Source organism: Zootermopsis nevadensis, unplaced genomic scaffold, assembly GCF_977971745.1.
Source record: "Zootermopsis nevadensis isolate Lab colony 2312 unplaced genomic scaffold, Znev_1.0 Znev_ptg000025l, whole genome shotgun sequence".
NCBI classification, from domain to species: domain Eukaryota; kingdom Metazoa; phylum Arthropoda; class Insecta; order Blattodea; family Termopsidae; genus Zootermopsis; species Zootermopsis nevadensis.
In genome coordinates, this window is record NW_028259157.1 from 12,380,619 (window position 1) to 12,398,449 (window position 17,831).

The 17,831-nt window shown below is 35.0% G+C and overlaps 2 protein-coding genes across 8 annotated transcripts; one reads left to right on the forward strand and one right to left on the reverse strand.

Moving 5' to 3' along the window:
• Window positions 1-55: 55 nt before the first annotated feature.
• Pak3 (p21 (RAC1) activated kinase 3) lies at window positions 56-11,228 on the forward strand. Of its 4 annotated transcripts, none has more exons than XM_022070966.2 (10): window positions 56-381; window positions 989-1,190; window positions 1,429-1,580; window positions 2,513-2,652; window positions 3,092-3,348; window positions 4,349-4,535; window positions 5,135-5,260; window positions 5,853-6,002; window positions 6,277-6,459; window positions 6,635-11,228. In XM_022070966.2, the coding sequence occupies exons 2-10, from the start codon at window positions 1,015-1,017 to the stop codon at window positions 6,785-6,787; spliced, it is 1,524 nt and encodes a 507-aa protein (XP_021926658.1). In that variant the 5' UTR covers window positions 56-381; window positions 989-1,014; the 3' UTR covers window positions 6,788-11,228. The 4 variants fall into 4 exon arrangements, with proteins under 4 accessions (XP_021926658.1, XP_021926656.1, XP_021926655.1 ...); XM_022070964.2 differs by lacking the exon at window positions 56-381 and adding an exon at window positions 454-694; XM_022070963.2 differs by lacking the exon at window positions 56-381 and adding an exon at window positions 457-698.
• LOC110833204 (ERI1 exoribonuclease 3) lies at window positions 4,764-17,575 on the reverse strand. 4 transcript variants are annotated; one of them, XM_022070971.2, is made up of 7 exons: window positions 17,359-17,561; window positions 16,465-16,719; window positions 15,637-15,771; window positions 14,445-14,651; window positions 13,475-13,571; window positions 12,374-12,473; window positions 4,764-5,210 (listed from the first exon to the last, which is right to left on the reverse strand). In XM_022070971.2, the coding sequence occupies exons 1-6, from the start codon at window positions 17,395-17,397 to the stop codon at window positions 12,379-12,381; spliced, it is 828 nt and encodes a 275-aa protein (XP_021926663.2). In that variant the 5' UTR covers window positions 17,398-17,561; the 3' UTR covers window positions 4,764-5,210; window positions 12,374-12,378. The 4 variants fall into 4 exon arrangements, with proteins under 4 accessions (XP_021926663.2, XP_021926662.2, XP_021926664.2 ...); XM_022070970.2 differs by having other exon boundaries at window positions 4,764-5,213; window positions 17,359-17,559; XM_022070972.2 differs by lacking the exon at window positions 17,359-17,561 and adding an exon at window positions 16,953-17,271 and having other exon boundaries at window positions 4,764-5,213.
• Between the last annotated feature and the right edge of the window lie 256 nt (window positions 17,576-17,831).

The window sequence follows — 17,831 nt, forward strand, 5'->3', positions numbered from 1 at the left end:
CATGAATGAAGGCAATGCGAAGTCAACGTGCAACAGATATACCGTGCTGGATTCCTGGGAAAACTGATATACTTCAGGTCTGTTTCCCTGTGGGCTGACTTGCACCTACAAGCAAAACATTTTTTCCTTCGCGGCATTTGTTATAAGTAACAATGCACGAATCACAACAGAACACAATCATGTGCAAAAATGTATACAAAAGGAAAACATCACACCTATACGTGACTAGAAACTCAGGACATAAAAATCAAAACTCATCTTCCTTCTAAATAGCCATGTATTGTTAATTAGTGATAAATGCCTCAGTTTACACCATCTGACGCCAATTCGAAGCTAGAATACTGGTCAAGACAAAATGCCAAACTGCAATTTCTTGACTAGGTGAGTGACTAAACTAACGGGATCTGTTCAATGGCGTTAGACAGTTGAAGCCTTGAATCGTAGTTTTCAATACAAACAGCTCATGCAGGAACTGGCTGTCATTACATAGCACTAACTGGAGTTGCTACTAGTTTCATCTGTGACATGTGATAACAATTTCTTAGGCCAACAAATCTTCTGTATGTTCTCCAAGGGAGCGAGGGGAAGTTCGATGATGGTATAGGATGTAATCTGTGGCGTATAGTGAGGAAAGACAGGAAGTGAATGAATTAGATACCTTTTGTAATTACTGCTAAAGCTTTACAAGACACATGTCAGTACGTATTTTTACTAACCAAGTGGATTAATGTATATGTATATTTACTTGAAGTACACTCATGACATGTCAAATAGATTAGATATGTACTGATGTGTTGGATATAACCTAAAGAGTTTAACTCTGAACCTGTTATTATCTATTAAAGTACAACTACACTTGTAGAAATGTATGCTTATAAATTGCTGTAGATTTAATAATGTTTATGATCATTATTGCACTGATAAATTATTTACAGGGTGATCATTGTGACACTGTAGATAAAACATAAATTCAGTTTGTTTTTTTCAGATGACACACATTTATCAACAGTAGAAATGAGTATAATATTCGGAAAATTCTTCCCAAAGACGCGCCCATCTGCTGATAGTGTTTCTGAAATTGGTTTACCAACAAATGTTCACCATGAATTTCATGTGAGCTGGAATGAAGAAACAGGTCAATTGGAAGGTCTTCCAACACCATGGTTAAAGTTACTGAATACTCAAATAACGTAAGTGGCTTGGTAATACCAGGCAGTCAGAATTTTAGCTTAATCATGTTTTCAGCAAATAAACTTTGGATGAAGGAGACATTTCTGCCCATACCACTGTATTATGAGGTACAAGTAATGTCACTGAGTAGGATAATGTACAGATTTGGACAATTGAAACTGAGACTCTATACATGGTAAGCCAACTAGATTGTTAAAACGTTTTATTTAAAAAGATGTAATATTTTTACTTTTACAGAAAGAAAGAACAAAATGAAAATCCAGGAGCTGCAATCCAAGCCATAAAATACTATAATTATTCAATTAAGAAGAAGCCCAATGAGACATTCAAACCACTTGTCACAGAAGAGGCAATAAAAGAAGAATCGGAAGAAATTGAAAATATTTTAGGTATTTTTTTTGGCATATGATCTCTCACTTTGGCTGACCTTCCAGTGGGTGTGGTGCAGTAGATTAAGTGCATGGATTGTAAACAATGCAGGTGCATAAAAATCAGAGTTGTGGAGTTGGAGTCAGTAAAAATGTACCAACTCTGACCTCAATATAAAATCTTAAAGAACAGTTTCTATACCATGTGAGCTGCTGGCAGCCTCACACTTAGGGAGATTCAATGACTCATAGAGCCACATGGTGTGGGAATAATGCTTTGTAACTTTGGCTCCGGTACCTTAAGAATACAAACTGTCTACTAATCAACCGATTTCTGCAATAACCATTAGACGTATATTTAAATATATGCTATAAGTGTAAAATGTAAGCTGATGATTCACGTGGTGGTGATGACATCTCTTACGGTGCCATTTACCATTTTAGTAGGTTTACCATTATTAATACATATTAACATTTTATGAAGCGGTTGAAGTCGGAGATTTTAGTACCAACTCCACAGCCCCGATAAAAAGGGATTCTCCCTGAACTGTACATAACAGAACTGGGATTGCCATGAATGCTGTGGGAGCACCATTCAAAATAAGATTCAGAAATGTGTGCAATTTACTTTAGGTTCTTTTGTGATAATTTATACATTATTGGACCTAAGTGTATGAAATTTGACATGATATAGTTAATTGTAACCGTTAACTTGTATGTATTTTTTGTGATGCTTTTTAAACGTGAAAAAATACCAATATTTTAGATGTGTAAAGTTCGCCTAGTATCAGAGTGAGAGTCCAAACATACAAAGGCCTTCTGCCGAAGATTACTACTAAAACTAAAGACGTCCTAGTCCATTTGCAGAATATTTTTTGATTTGGTTTCATAAGGCTGGCCTACAATAGTTTCAAGCAGAAGAGGCATTCCTTACTTTATATGTTAAATTACAGGGCATAATAAAGATGAGAAATCTGTATGTCAGAATAAAGAAGCATCTCCTAAGGCAGGACAAGTGAATCCACCACAGACCATTACAGAGAAGAAGAAGCCTCCGGTACCACCTAAGAAACCACCACGACTTACATTAAAGGTATGTAAATGTCATATACATTTGGACCTAAGAGGGATGAAGAGACAGGAGGCTGAGGAAAACAGCTTGATGAGGAGTTAATAATTATTAAAGTCACCAAAGTGAGGAAGATGTGATGGACATGGCATGTAATATGCATGAAAGAGATGAAAAATACATGCAGAATTTTGGTCAACAACTTTAATAGAATAAACTATATGGAAGACTTGGGTTTAGATGGGAGGATAATAGTAAAATGGATCTTAAGAAAATATGGTGGGAGGGCATGGAAAATGGATTCATGTGACAGAAGATAGGGACTGGCAGCAGGCTCTTGTTGACGTGGTAATGATGCTTTGGGTTCTGAAAAGGTGGGGAATTTCTTGATCAGTTGAACAACTATCTCAGTGAGTGATTGAGGTTTTGGGATAGTTGATGAACTGTACTGCTCTATTTTCAGGATAAGAATGAAGAAAGTAAACATTTACATGAGGCTCTTGATGAGGCTTTGAAGGACTTGACATTAGCACAGGATAAAATACATATTGAAACTGGAGATTTATCACATCATATGGAAAGTGACAGTCCAATACTAAGAAAGAAAGAAACTGTTATGCAGAAAATGACTGATGAAGAAGTATTTGCTGAATTAAGAAGAATATGTCATCCAGGTGATCCTTCTAAAAGGTTTGAAAGAAGCAAAGAACTGGGTGCAGGGTAAGAAAATATATACGATATAATTTATTCTTTAGATCTCAGAATGTGTATTTCGTGTTTGTTACACAGACTAGCTGAAACCCGATACAGTTAAGATTTAGATTCACATGCATGGATATTAGTGTCCTTCATTTGGTTCCTTAGTTACAGAAAGTCCTAATATGATAGACAGAGGACTGCATTATATGCGGCATACCACTCTGAGCTCTCATTTCACCTTTATCAATTGTGTTGCGGCATATGTAAAGTGCAGCTGACGACTGACCAGGAAGACCTTTTTGGCAGTATTTGTTCCAAATGCCACTTCTTAATGTTGGCATCATCTAAATATTCCAAGAAATATATCTGGAGGTTTTTGATTCAAGTGAATGTTTCAGATTTAAAGTTTCCACTGTGGTGGATATCATATGTAGTATTGTGGGTAAAGCTTTTGAAATATTACTGACATTTCAGAGGAAATTGCTGTCTCCTGCTTCAGGATTGAAGCATTCAATATCCAGAAAACTCTGTGAATGTGTGGTGTGTAATTCAGTAGCTGCATATCACCTCCCTTTCCCACTAGCTTGTAGTGTCAGTTAATTCAATTTTATTTCTTTTTCTTACAAATGGTCAAGGAGCTGCTAATAGTAAGTATTAATTAAGAATTTAAGAATTACATTTTTTCAACAGTAGTTATTGTAGTACATGTGACAATAGTTTGAAATTGTGTTTTTTCATTTAATTACTAAATCTACATTCTCCACGTGTGTTGCAGAAGATGTTCGTATGTAGGTTGAAAAGTATTGCTAATGAACAAACCTTCCAGGAGATACTGTGAAAAAGACTGGGCCTGGGATTTCATTTAGGGGCTCTACACACAAATTTTGAGTTGCTAAAAATACTGTCATTAATATGATGTTACTAATCCAGGTCTAAGACTGCTGATTATTACATTCATTGTTTTAAGAAGCAATAAGCGTGTGTTGTAATCACATTCTGGGGCTTTGTTTCTGATTTGCAGAGCTTCTGGAACTGTGTTCATAGCTACCGACACCATCACCAATCACCGTGTGGCCGTCAAGGACATTGATCTCTCAAAACAGCCACGGAAAGAACTGATACTAATGGAAATAAGAGTGATGAAGGAATTTAATCACGAAAACCTTGTTAATTTCCTTGATGCATACTTGATTCATGATCATCTCTGGGTATTTATAAATTTAATATTACATTGTATAGCATGGCACTCGTACATGAATTATATGAAACATACAGTCGTCATTCTTAGAAGCGACTGCAACGTTCAGATCGTTTTATTGAGAAATATTATGTAGCGACATTCATTTTCTGTCCAACTCCCTACATAAAAACATTTTAATTGCTTTTAGTCTTAACGCAATGAGTTCTACAAATAAAGACTGAGTCTTCTTATCACATTTGTGATCAGTATAACAGTTTAATATTTTCAATATTTTTTTTTAAAGTTTTAACATCGCAACAGAATATAGTAAACTTGAAATAACAAATTTTTGCATTTTGAAGTGCCCTATAATTTTCCATACATAACAGATTGTCAGTGATGTTCAGAATTGCTAACAGTGTTTAATTTATTTATTGAGGCACTTCGAAGAAAATTATCTAGTACCTAGATGATGATTTTCAGGTAATATGGTTATTAGCACAGCAACGTTTCAAAATCCTGTTTTGTTTTGCTGAATTAAAATAATGCGTACCTGCCATTGCATAACCTTAACGTAAAAACATAATCTTCACTGTAATTTTGATTCAGTTCTCACATCCCTTACAGGTCATAATGGAACTGCTCGATGGTGGGCCACTGACTGATGTAGTAACTGAGACTGTCATGAAGGAGGGACAGATTGCTGCTGTGTGCAAAGAGGTTTTAAAGGCTGTCAGTTTCCTTCATGTAAAAGTAAGTATGACATTGATACATATTGTGCAGTTAAGTCTTCTTGGGTGATCAACTGCACAAGATTGGCATTTTAGTCCAAAACTGGAGAATGATGATGGGAGGCACAGACAGTCTCAAAAACTGCTGCTTACAACGCTATTCTCGCAGAACTAATCACCAGAGAAGACTTCACTACATTCTGTCACCAGGAACACTTAACACTTTACGTGATATGTTGTATAAGCATTTTTATATGTATCCTTGGTAAGCTTTAAAATTTGTCATAAAATTAATAAGCAAATTTGATGTATATACAGGTGATTCATAAATTCCACTGAGTTCTGTTGTTACAAATACGAGCAGAGGGAAAACAAATATTGTATGCACCATCACAGCAAATTGTAATAATTGTACATGGGAATATATTACAAAAGAAAAAGCTAAATTTTCTCTTTTCGATTGAATAGAGATTTTTTTTGTTTGATTCCTATTTACCAAGTAATACCATGTGATATTACATTTCACTCACTATTCTATTAATTTCTGAGCTACAGAAAATAACATGTCTTGAGAAATCTGCTATTTCCACGCAGTTCACTTTTTATATTTTCAGGGTATAATTCATCGAGACATCAAATCTGATAATGTCCTGCTTGGTATGGATGGCAGTGTGAAAGTTACTGACTTTGGCTTTTGTGCCAATATTGTAGGAGATGAGAAAAGGCAGACGATGGTCGGAACTCCATACTGGATGGCACCGGAGGTTTGTTAATTTGGTTACTTCTAGTTTTGCTGACATTACAAGCAACTGGAATAATGTTGCTGCACCTGTTCTTGAACACTATTCCGAGTGTTAGAACTACAGACATTTTATAGTAGATACCACTTATGATTTGTATTTGGGAGGGAAAAATTTGAATACTAGCCAGGGACTTGTCTGTACTGCTTGTTGCTTTATATGGTTTGTTAAATTCCTCTAAGCGAATTCCACACTTCCACATTATTTTTACATTTCAAATCCCTCGCCTTTCTTTTAGGTTGTAACACGAAAGCAATATGGCAAGAAAGTGGATATTTGGTCACTGGGAATTATGGCAATAGAAATGATTGAAGGTGAACCTCCATATCTGAAGGAAACACCCCTGCGAGCCTTGTACCTCATTGCAGCCATTGGAAGACCAAAAATACCACGGTGGAAGTCCCTCTCTCCTGAATTTCAAGTAAGTTCAGCCATAAAATGATTAACATTAACACTGTGATTCCCTATGCAAAGGTGTTAGATATCGGATGCCTTATTGTATTCAGTACAAACGTGTTATTGTGTCTTGTGAGTTAATGCAGTAATATCATTGTTATTCACAGATTTTTAGTTATTAGTCAATTTGTTCTTTATAGAATTTTCTGGATCGTTGTCTACAAGTGGATGTGGACAAGAGGGCTACAGCAGAGGAACTTTTGAATCATCCTTTTTTAGAAAACTGTATGGATCTTGGTTCATTGACACCACTGATTAGGGCTGCTCAAAAGATTCTTAGAAAGGCTTTGTAACATGTTAAAAGTATTACATCAGAACACAGGTGCCGGGGAGTAATTGGCAGCTGTCACTCCCCCATCCTCTGAATGGAAGAAGTCTGTGCATATGAACAATTTCAAAAAGGGTGTTACGGTTAGCTGAACATCTTAAGATTGCAGGATAAAATAAACTTCAATATAAAGTATGACAAAATTCAGTCAACTTAGACTCAAGTTTTATGGACACCTAAACGTATTGTCCTCTAATCTGTCATCACAACTTACAAACCTTCTGCATACAAGACCTGAAATTCAGTAAGTATATGGTCGTCAAATATGCCACTGTGTGGCCAGATGTGTTCAGTTTTAAAAACTTAGAACAATTTAGAATGAGTTATATATATACATATGTTACGAATATTATTATTTTTACAGAATTACAATTTACGTAGTTCCATGAATTGCCCACAATTTACCAACAGAAAACAATGTTCTGTAACTGAAAAACACTGGCATAGCAGTGATTCCCAAACAGTGCCCCATATAATTTGCTGTTACTTTAAATGTTCCCAAGGGCTTCACAGATAAATTCCTCTGGTGTGTGTCAACCTTTTCTAAAAAGCAGTTTTATATTATAATTGATAATCCAAAACCTGATTTTGTCCCCAAGTAAAAACAGAGATCACCACGACCATAAATGTACAAAAAGAAAAGAAGAAACATTTCCTTCTGTTAATACAAAGAATGCTAAAATATCTATGCACAGTTGCTGGATTATGTAAGGAGAGACATTATGTGATAATAGATTTTGGGAAACACTGCTATACAGTTTTAGTTGATAAATAAACATTGTGTGGCAGTGCAATTAGAAGTTCTTAATTTGTTTTTTGTCCGCCTCTCCATCCGTCCGGATATCGTAAAAATATAGTTTACCTCAGTGTGAATGGTACGCCACAATCAAGTACTTGTTTTATGCAGTCAGTCCAAAATTAAATAACAGCAAATATGATGCTAATTTATACATATGGAGTATTAAAGAAATAGGTGCAGTGGGATCACAATACTCGATCCTAAATTTCTAGATGACCAACATTGAATTTAATTAAGGGACTGTAATTTTAAATCCATTCAGGACTCAAGAAATCCCAGCCTCAACCCTGGACTTCTGATTTCAAACAGGCTGTCTAAAAGTTTGTTTCAAGAATGTTTGACCTAGATTTTGTATATTGAATCAACCAACCACATGAGGTACACAGCCTAAAGATGTTACATAATCAAAATGAAGTAAATTTTTGCCATACTTTTTATTAGTAGAATAGGAAATGGATGGCTGGTGCTTATTATGGAAGTTTGTAAAGTTATTTTCTTATCCTTAGTGTAGTCTTAGATTTTTGCTCAGATCAGTGGATTAATACTGCTGACATTTTTACAGACCAAAGACAAGAAAGTAAAAGTTGATAACAAAAACTAACAGAGTTTAGTAATTGTGCTGCCACTGATAATAAATTCAATTGAAGTGCTTCCTGATCTCATTTACAGTAAGCATTAATGAGTAATATACCACACCTATGTTTTAGTAAAAAGTTTTATCCAGTGTCATGTGCAATGTTCTTGGGAAAACTTCAGTTGTAGGCTAGAGCCATTCTTCTGTGTGAACATTAACTTGCAAGAATAACTGTCTGCATATTTGCATCCACAGACAATGAACTACACTGCCAAAAGTATTTTATTTTTTTTAATACTGATTACAACCAAAAATATATGCAAAATATTTAAATATATGGATCAGGCATAATGCAGGATAACCACATTCCAGAGTCATGTAATAACTAAATATTACAGCAAATGCAAATGCGACCTTTTATAGGTGTTCTGAACACTCCTGTGCTTTAACTGTGAGGTTAATGTGCTATATACATGGCGAAAAATTCAGTTTGTGACAAGGGCAGCAACTGTAATGATGATACTGTGCAGAATGGGGGGGGGGGCTTATTTTAGCATTTATTTCAGAGTATGCTAACTTTCCATGTTTTTAGTAAATCAGGCATTATATGATTTCTTCTGAAATGTGTAAGTTCCTAGAGGGAGTCTTGCCTTGCAGAACTGCAGTTCTATTTCAGATATCAAATGGAATAGTTTGGAAATGAAAAAAAAAATGGTCCTCTGGTACAGTCATCTAACTAAGACAAAAATGAAGAGAAAGTTTGGAACATGCCAGTACTTGGACCTTCCTTACATTGCATTTCCGGCAGCAGTGCATACTCTTATTCTAAACCTACAGCATAACAAAGTAAACGACTTTAATTAAAAGTACTGTTGGCCCAAAGTGCAAGTGTACTGAGCTTTTAAAATTCAGTATGGGATACTAGATTACCTGTGGTAACTTTAGTCTTTTCTATACAACTTGTAAATAAATAACTCTTGGTCTTCCCTTCTTTGCCTAATTTATTGTCACATATTAAGTCCCTTTATCTTCATGAAGTAAGTCACTATAAAATATTCCTGGATTAAGTTAATCATAGTTGGCTTTTCTCAATGTCTCACAAGCTTCACATGAAACTTAAATATTGCATATTATCTGTAGCTATCGACTACCACGTTTCACTTAACATCACATATTTAAAGTCATTTAATACTACATTTATCAAGTTCATTCCTTCCACACATACTTTGTTTTAGCTTAATAAAGCACAATGTTACGATATGTTTGGAAAACTTGCACGAGTAAGAGAGCTAACTTTCACTGTAAAGCATTTACATATTCACTCAAAAAAACATAATCCCACACAGCATTTATAAGTTTTCAGTTTTCTTTGTGTATTTATGAAACCACAGACTTTGCACTAAAAACAATGATCCACTGTTATGAATTCATACAAAAAATTCACTGTGCATGCCAAGCAAAACACCAACCTCTGAATTGTGCAAACATTATTAGATCATATTCTAGTTTTGTGGTGTCAATACTGATGGGTTGTAGGTCAGTTACATCTTTTGGAAATAAGTTTTGTTCAACTGATGTGGAAATACTTAAGTTCCTATTGGAAAATATCCAAGTATTCTGCTTCGTTGATGCAGACGGAGAACACTGTTCAAGCACTTTTCAGTGCAAAAGCAGTTCAAGAGTAAGCAAGTAAAATGTATGTTCTACATAGGTTACTCTGTATCACAGTTTGTATTTTGTATCTATATTTGTGTGTTATGAAGCTGTAATGTAATATGTAAGACTTGAGGTTCTCACAGCGGTGAGTATGAAGATATCCGTCTTCTGGGTTATTGCGCTGTGTAGTCTGGTCGATGTTAACCAATGTTTCAGAGGTCATACTGCCTCCGTCATCAGGGCGATCGCCCTGATGACGGAGGCAGTATGACCTCTGAAACGTTGGTTAACATCGACCAGACTACACAGCGCAATAACCCAGAAGACGGATATTTTGTAATGTAATAATCTATTAATATTACAGAACATGGTTCCTTGTGTAACAGTATTTCCAACCTTTAGTTAATGTTTTTCATATGGGATATGAACCTGTCGACTCTGGGATTAATGGCTTAGCGGTATATGAGTGCATCTACATGTATTCTGTGTAAGCCATGACAATGGCTGATAAAGGTTAAAATTTAAAAGTGACTTATTGGGGATCTTCAGATTATGCTGAAACATGATTACAAACAGAACACTGGAAAAAATTAACAATTTGTGTGACTCAAACCAATATTAAGTTGAATAAGGCCATAGTGACTCGAAGAAAACTGAATGACCGTCAGATAACAGAAGATAGCAATCTTGAACTATGCCCACATATGCATCACCAAAGAACTTGGTCACAATTTCTGTACCTTGTGTTGTAATTGTGGTTGGAGTTCTGTGTTTATCAGGTCATGCTGGGCAGTAAGCATTGGTGTGCTCTGCAGTCTAATGAGTAAGAAATATGTAATGTGCTGCCTGTTATGAAGTGTTTTAGAAGACTGTACTGCAACATGAAGTATGCTTTAAGTAATCACAGTAAATACCAGTGTTCAGGACTCATTAGGGTACGGTAAGCTTTGTGTGGACCAACCTGTCTATCTAACACAGTCTTTGATTTATGGTCAAGTTAGAGAAGTTGATAAGTGGCAGTTAACTAAGATTTTAATGTATGTGCTATATATAAAATTAGTATTTTTCGCACATTACATAAAAAAATATTGTATATGCATTTATATACTGAACACCTTGACAGAAAATGTACTGTTTTGCAGTGTGGGGATTAGATTTTAAATTGTAGCATAAAAAAATATTGGAGGATTAGATTATCTGGCTCCACTGCTTGACTTCCTTATCTACAATTCCTGCTTATACATAATTTTGTAGAATTACTCTGTTAATATTATATGTTATGTATATTTTAAATGGATAAAATCATTATGTATCACCAGTAAGAAGAATTAATTGTATAGTGTTGGATTAGTAATTAAAGATATTTTTACAACTTCAGTATTTAATTTTTTTATATTTGAACTATTAACCCCTTAAAACACCGTGGTAACTGTATGTACCACCTGCTTTAATAATTAATAACTCTGCAGTTTTCTGAAAGAATGTGTTTGTGGGTTTTATATGATTTTATGTGATTATTTCCTTAAACAACATTGACTGACTGATCCTTATAATGGGGAAATTATATTTTCTTTGGGGTATATAGACTGAATTTGAATTACAAACTACATATCTGCACATCTATATTCTGAAAATAATCTTCATGCTGTCAGCTTCATTAAGAAACTATTATATTGTTTTTAAGATTAACTGCAAAAATCTCTATACAATAGAATATTCACCCAAAGGAAGCATCATTACCATATATATATATATATATATATATATATATATATATATATATATATATATGTGTGTGTGTGTAAAAAGTGTTAGAAAGAAAGTACACTGTGTGACTTTGGAGTTTGGCTGCACACAAAATTACATGTGCATCCATTCCTCCCCTTCCTAACTACAAGCCCAGCCTATCACAGCAACCTGCATTTTATGATTCTAACAATGATAGGTGACCATCATATACAAAAAGTTCTGAGTCATGTAATATCTTGAACTACCACTCACTTCATCCTTATTAAATCAAAATATTTTCTAAGGCCCTGCATAACACCTTTTAATGCTCTGATTTCTTATGGTGATTTGTTAGCCTCTCGCAAATATTTTCATGGACAATTTTATTTGTAGTTTGTGTCCTTCTCTAGAGAATACCACATTTCACATGCCAACAAAACTGGCAAAATTGTGTATGTACAGTGGTTTGGCATGCAGTTGTGAAGATAATAGTTTTTGAAATTAACAAGCCTTACTTCATCTCTAACCTCATATTTCTTCCCAGATACCTAAATTTTGATTCACTTTTAAACCATGTATTTCACAGTTTTATTAAATTAACTTTTATCTTTCCCTTCTGGACAAATTGTATTATTCTAAAATTAATTAATTTTACAATTTCCGTACACTGCAGGGAAGCAAATATCCTGTCAACTTTAAACATACAAAAGAAATATAATTTTAAGAAAAAATTAAGTATCTTTCTATCCACTGCAAATCTGTCATTCCAGCTTGGTAAAGGATATTTCACTTACCGCCCTCAAATTTTATTCAATTTCAGATGACTTGTTTCTTCAAACACAAATCCCCGACCTATTAGTGCTTTCAAAATTGTTGCAATATTATGGCAGTCATCTGAAAAATAAAAGGAAGATAATGTCTGTTAAAACATTACTTCAGCATGTTCCAAAGATTAAACTGACACTGTTCTATTGGTTGAGCACATTTGTTCTTGTGAGTGTACAGATACACAATTCCATCGTTTCCCCATGACTGAAACAGGTCCCAGACACTAGAATTACATTCTACCACTAACTGCATCACCTAAAGAAGCTGGTAGTCAATCAGCTAGCCAAATTCTATTTGTCATGAAATGCGAAAGTACATTACCACAGAAAACAATGAAAAACGTGTCACAACAGCACAACTCAAGATGAACAATCAAACTCAGACCTCCTACAAATGACAGGTGATAACTATTAAACCACATGAATGATGGTCTTCTGGGCTGCGATGCCAGGTACACTTGTGGGTGGGTACCAATGTTTCGGAGGAAGACACTTCTTCCATCTTTAAGGCTGAAACATCACAACATAGAAGAACCCAGCAACATCTTCACTGCTGTGAGAACCTCAAATCTCATATAACAGTGGTGATGATTTTAGTAATGGTGAAGCACTTCCCAGTCTTCAAATTAGAATAACTTCTCTCTGTTCACAAGCAAACTTATCACTTACAACTGAAGTAATAAATAGAATAAATCCGTGGCATAACAGCATCAGAGAGCCAAAGCCGACTAGCTTGACTGCTGGCCTCACGTTCACATGCCTAAGCAGAGGTGAACGATCATTCAACCAGATACAGGGTGACGTGTGGTCAGCACGACGAACCCCCAGCCATTGCTAGTTTCCATGACCGGATTACGCTACTCATTGTAGCTCCCCAATTTCCTCACGATGCTGGGTTGGCACTGGTCCCATACACTGGTCGAAAGCTCATGAGAAAATTTCTTCTCCTCCAAGACTTGAACCAGCGCGCATTCCGTATCTTCGGTCCGAAGCATGCCTCAGACCGGGCGGCTACGGCACGGGACACTTACAACTGAAGTATCAAGAACTTTTCATAAGATTCCTTACCTATTCCACTATGCAATCTTCCTTGGTGAGATAACTGTAATTTTGTTAGCATATCAATTATTCCCCTTGGAAAGTAACCTGTTGCGGCAGCAAATGCCTGTTAACACATCGAACAATTTACCTTGTATTAAGCACAGTTATTCTCTCCCAGTATAGGTCTCAATATACTATTTTATCCACAAATGTGTTCAAGCATGTAAAGTCTTTTCAAAATGACTTGCATTCTACAATCCATCATCCATTTAATACTTACAAAAGCCTTCAGTTGCTCAACCTATTCACTGTTCCCTTTTGCCTCAATTAAAACGTGTAAATTACCATTTCAAAAACTGAGAGCTTCAATAACTTGTGATGTGTATTTACTACAATACACAACTTGCACCATCAGGAACATATTTGGGGTAGATCAGAGGTTCCCAAAGTGTGGGGCACACCCTCTGGGGAGGCGAGTGGTTTTCTGGGGGGTTCTTTGTATGTAAAACTTTTTTTAACAAAATATGGAGAAACATTTTTAACATCCTTTGCTTGGTTGAGGCAGTTTAGTTGTCTTACAGTGCTGTATACTCAAAGCTAAATTTTATGTCACATCTGTTTGCTTGCACTTGTTCTGGAAGGGGGGCGTAAAATTTATGAAATGTTTTAAGGGGGCGCAAGGTATAAAAGTTTGGGAACCTCTGGGGTCGATGATTCTTCCCTGTACTTGAAAATTTAAATGCCTTTTCTCTGATTCAGTCATAACCCCTTACTATCAGCATCATGCTTATATTAAACAAGTCAATTTAAACTTAAGTAAATGGCACCAACTTGACTGATTAAAAGTAACACTCTACATTTATATTAAGGTAGATAACAAGATATATATATATATATATATATACACACACACCACAGTAAGGTTCCTGCTTTATACATGCCCTCTATAACAAAATACAACTTCTATAACATTAACAGAAATTATACTTTAAACAACCTTTTTAATATTTATCCATTGTTTCATCTCAAATGGTATATCCATGTTGGATAGCTGGCACTGTTTTGGCAACATAACCTGTAAGTCCCAGTCACCAGAAGTTACAAATATACTTCTGTTGCCTGAATTAAAACATTTTGTTTCCTCCAGCCACTCTTGAAATTGAAAAAATGTTTCTTCAAAGTATGGTTCATTATTTACCATTTCCTGAAGTAAAGAAGTATGATCCAGTTAAAACTACAAATTGTTACACAAGAGAAAGTTATCAGTATTGTAAATGGCATTCTCTGCTGACTAATAAGGATTTTTGGACTTAGGAATAATCTAGAACTTCCAAATAAAATTAAGAGAATTAATTCTAAAGGGTTCTGACGATGGTATATTACATTCAGTATTACTCAGTTTATGAACCCTGCTTATTAGAATACTATACACTGGACAGTCAAGAAACCTAACAAAAGAAGAATGGGATGAGAACTACAATTACACAGTGTTATGAACTATGCTTTTATAGCCCACAAAATTTATTTATTCGCTGCTGGTTTAACGTGACAACACATAAGAATGGCTCTCAGACAAAGACCCTTGGTTTTAAATTGCATGTAGTTGTACCACAATTTTCATAAGTAAAATATTATAATATGTGTGAACACACATCAACGGAATAATGTTTTACCACAATAATATCAGTATTAATACATTTCAGCACATGTAATAACAATATGAACTGAATATAAATATTGGCTTCTGATTTTTAATGTGCTTGCCACTAAAGTGACAGAAGCACTAAATCACAAGTAAACTTATCATAGTAACAAAAGATCAGGTCACCATATACTGCTGAAGAAAGTCCTCAAATCCATACAATACCTATTACTACACTACTCCAGTCTGAAAATTTATAATCTATGATGAGCATCTCACAATCTGCAAGTTAAATTTTTTGTGTGTATTTACCACTGGTGCATTTGCCTATAGAATACAACTTGTGACTTCAAACTAAAATTTCATTGAAACTTTTAGCTATTTTAGTGAACATCTCCATTTTATGACACGACATCATGAAAGATACCCATCTTCACATGAATAATAGGTAAGAAACAGCACACAAAACAAATAAATCTAAGTAATCAAATGATAAGAGTGTAAATTAAACGATACAGACAGGTAAGTAACAGAGGAAAGACATTACCTGCATAATTCCAGTAAGTTCAGTACAGAAAGGTGTAATAATTGGAATTAATTTTGGCTTAATATATTGATGAAATATATCATCTATTTCACCGGTATGCACATTTATTTTAATACATGGAAATTCAATTATTTCCTGAAAAAATTGTAATAACACATATATCAATTCTAATATTACAAAAAGCATGCTTAACTAAATATAGTCACTGTAAATCCCAATTTCATCCCTCATACAATTATTTCTGTTTACATTTTATCCAACTCTTTATTTAAAATAAATAAATGTGTGTGCATCCCAAATTATAAAATTAAATTTAAAATATTATTCCTGATTTTGAAGCATTCAATATCAGATATGAATATAAAATAGTGCCTTCAACAGTAAGAACAAATGTAGCTGATAAAAAATATTGCTTAATTACTACTGTCTGGAAAAATTAAATGCCTGAGGACAACAGAAATTCTTATTCTAAAAATGGGGAAGGTATTATCGACCTGGACTTCTGACCAGCAACTACAGGAGAATTACACTTTGATAAGGCAGATGGCAAAAGAATTTTCAACACCCTCAAGGATAACCTTTATTGGTGCTCAAGTTTATGCCATCGTTGGAAGAAATTATCATTATAACATGCAAATGTATTGATCCACATCACTGCACTTTTAAAGAACCAATTAATGACTGATATTGAAGGTACTTCTTAGCATGATTGAAATGTCAGAAGACTTACATGCAGAAAAACAGAAGTAAATGCAAATTTTAAAAAGATTCAAAACAATATCAAATACAAAAATCCAAGACTAGAACAAACTCTACGATGTCTCATACCTGAGGCTCAATTGCTCTTCCTCGCTCACATGTAGCTTCAAAATCTAACACCAAGAAACTATCATATTTCTGCTGCTGTTTCTCGTGTTTCCTTATGCTTCTGTTAAACCAGAAAGTATTTGGACTAGAAGAATCTGCTAGTGTTGCGTAACTGCTGGCAAATGCCAAATTCTTTCTCTTCCAATGATGATAGTTTCTTGTGCACCATCTTAGCACCACCTCAACATTGCTGAGCATTTTAACTGTATATTTAACCTGGGTAACCAACACGAATGCATACAAGTATAGTTAGTTATCAAATTCAGGTTTATTGTACTTGTAAAAAATTGTAAAAGTGGCAAAAATTCCCTTATACTGTCCTAATCCTAATTGGCTTGTTACATATTTGGATGGATCCACATGGTCAGTGTCAATGAAATTCAAGAAACCAAAAATAACGCAAATTTCTACGATAATCAACTGCCTGAGGTATTAAATTATGAGCTTACACGAAACTATAAATGAGCCACACTTGCTTCTAACCAAACTTTTGATTTACATTATCACGCTTCCTTGCCATGACTCAAATAGCAATTGCCGCCGGAGCGGAGTGACGTCTCGGACCACAGAATTTTAAATTAGCATCCGATTATCTGTGATTGAGGCATTCGGCGAAATTTGGAAGATATAGGTTGCAGCTCCATTCCAACTGCTGCGATCTGTAACTGAATGTGAGCACCTTGAGTGAAATAATATAATCATGAATTTATGTGCATCATTGAGCCATCAAAAGTTTTTACGCATTATATAATACTGCAGACTAGCACTAGAAAATTATGTTTTATAAACCTCCAAATTCAACTTTTTGTGAACATTTATCAGTGGTGAATAATGAAATTACTTTGTAAACACCACCTTGCACTCCGCATGGTGACATTGCAATGTAGAATCCATCTTCCCCTCGTTTTGATGGTTTATGCAAGTTTCAGCCCTTCAATGCAAACGAATGTATTAAAAATTTCAGCTTCACAACCTCGTTAAAACCGGGGTTTTGGAGAACTCTTTCCATGACCAAGGTCAAGGTGAGGTATGACCGTGAGTCGTATATTCATATATATACACCAGTCAATATATACGATGTACCTTCCTGATTGTCACGTTGGATCGATCAGACGGCAAAGTCAATTTCAATGGTCACTCATCTTACTATAGATCTCAGACCTTGTGGCTTAACCTGTATGTCGATTAGATTCTGTCTCTGTTGAACCCACTCTTTTAGGTGGAGGGGCAATACCTGTTCATGTTAGGATTGTAAAAATCTCATTATGTGGTTCCTTGTGCTATGTTTGAAACCTTTGTGGTCTTTCCTGTGATAATGTAATTTTGCT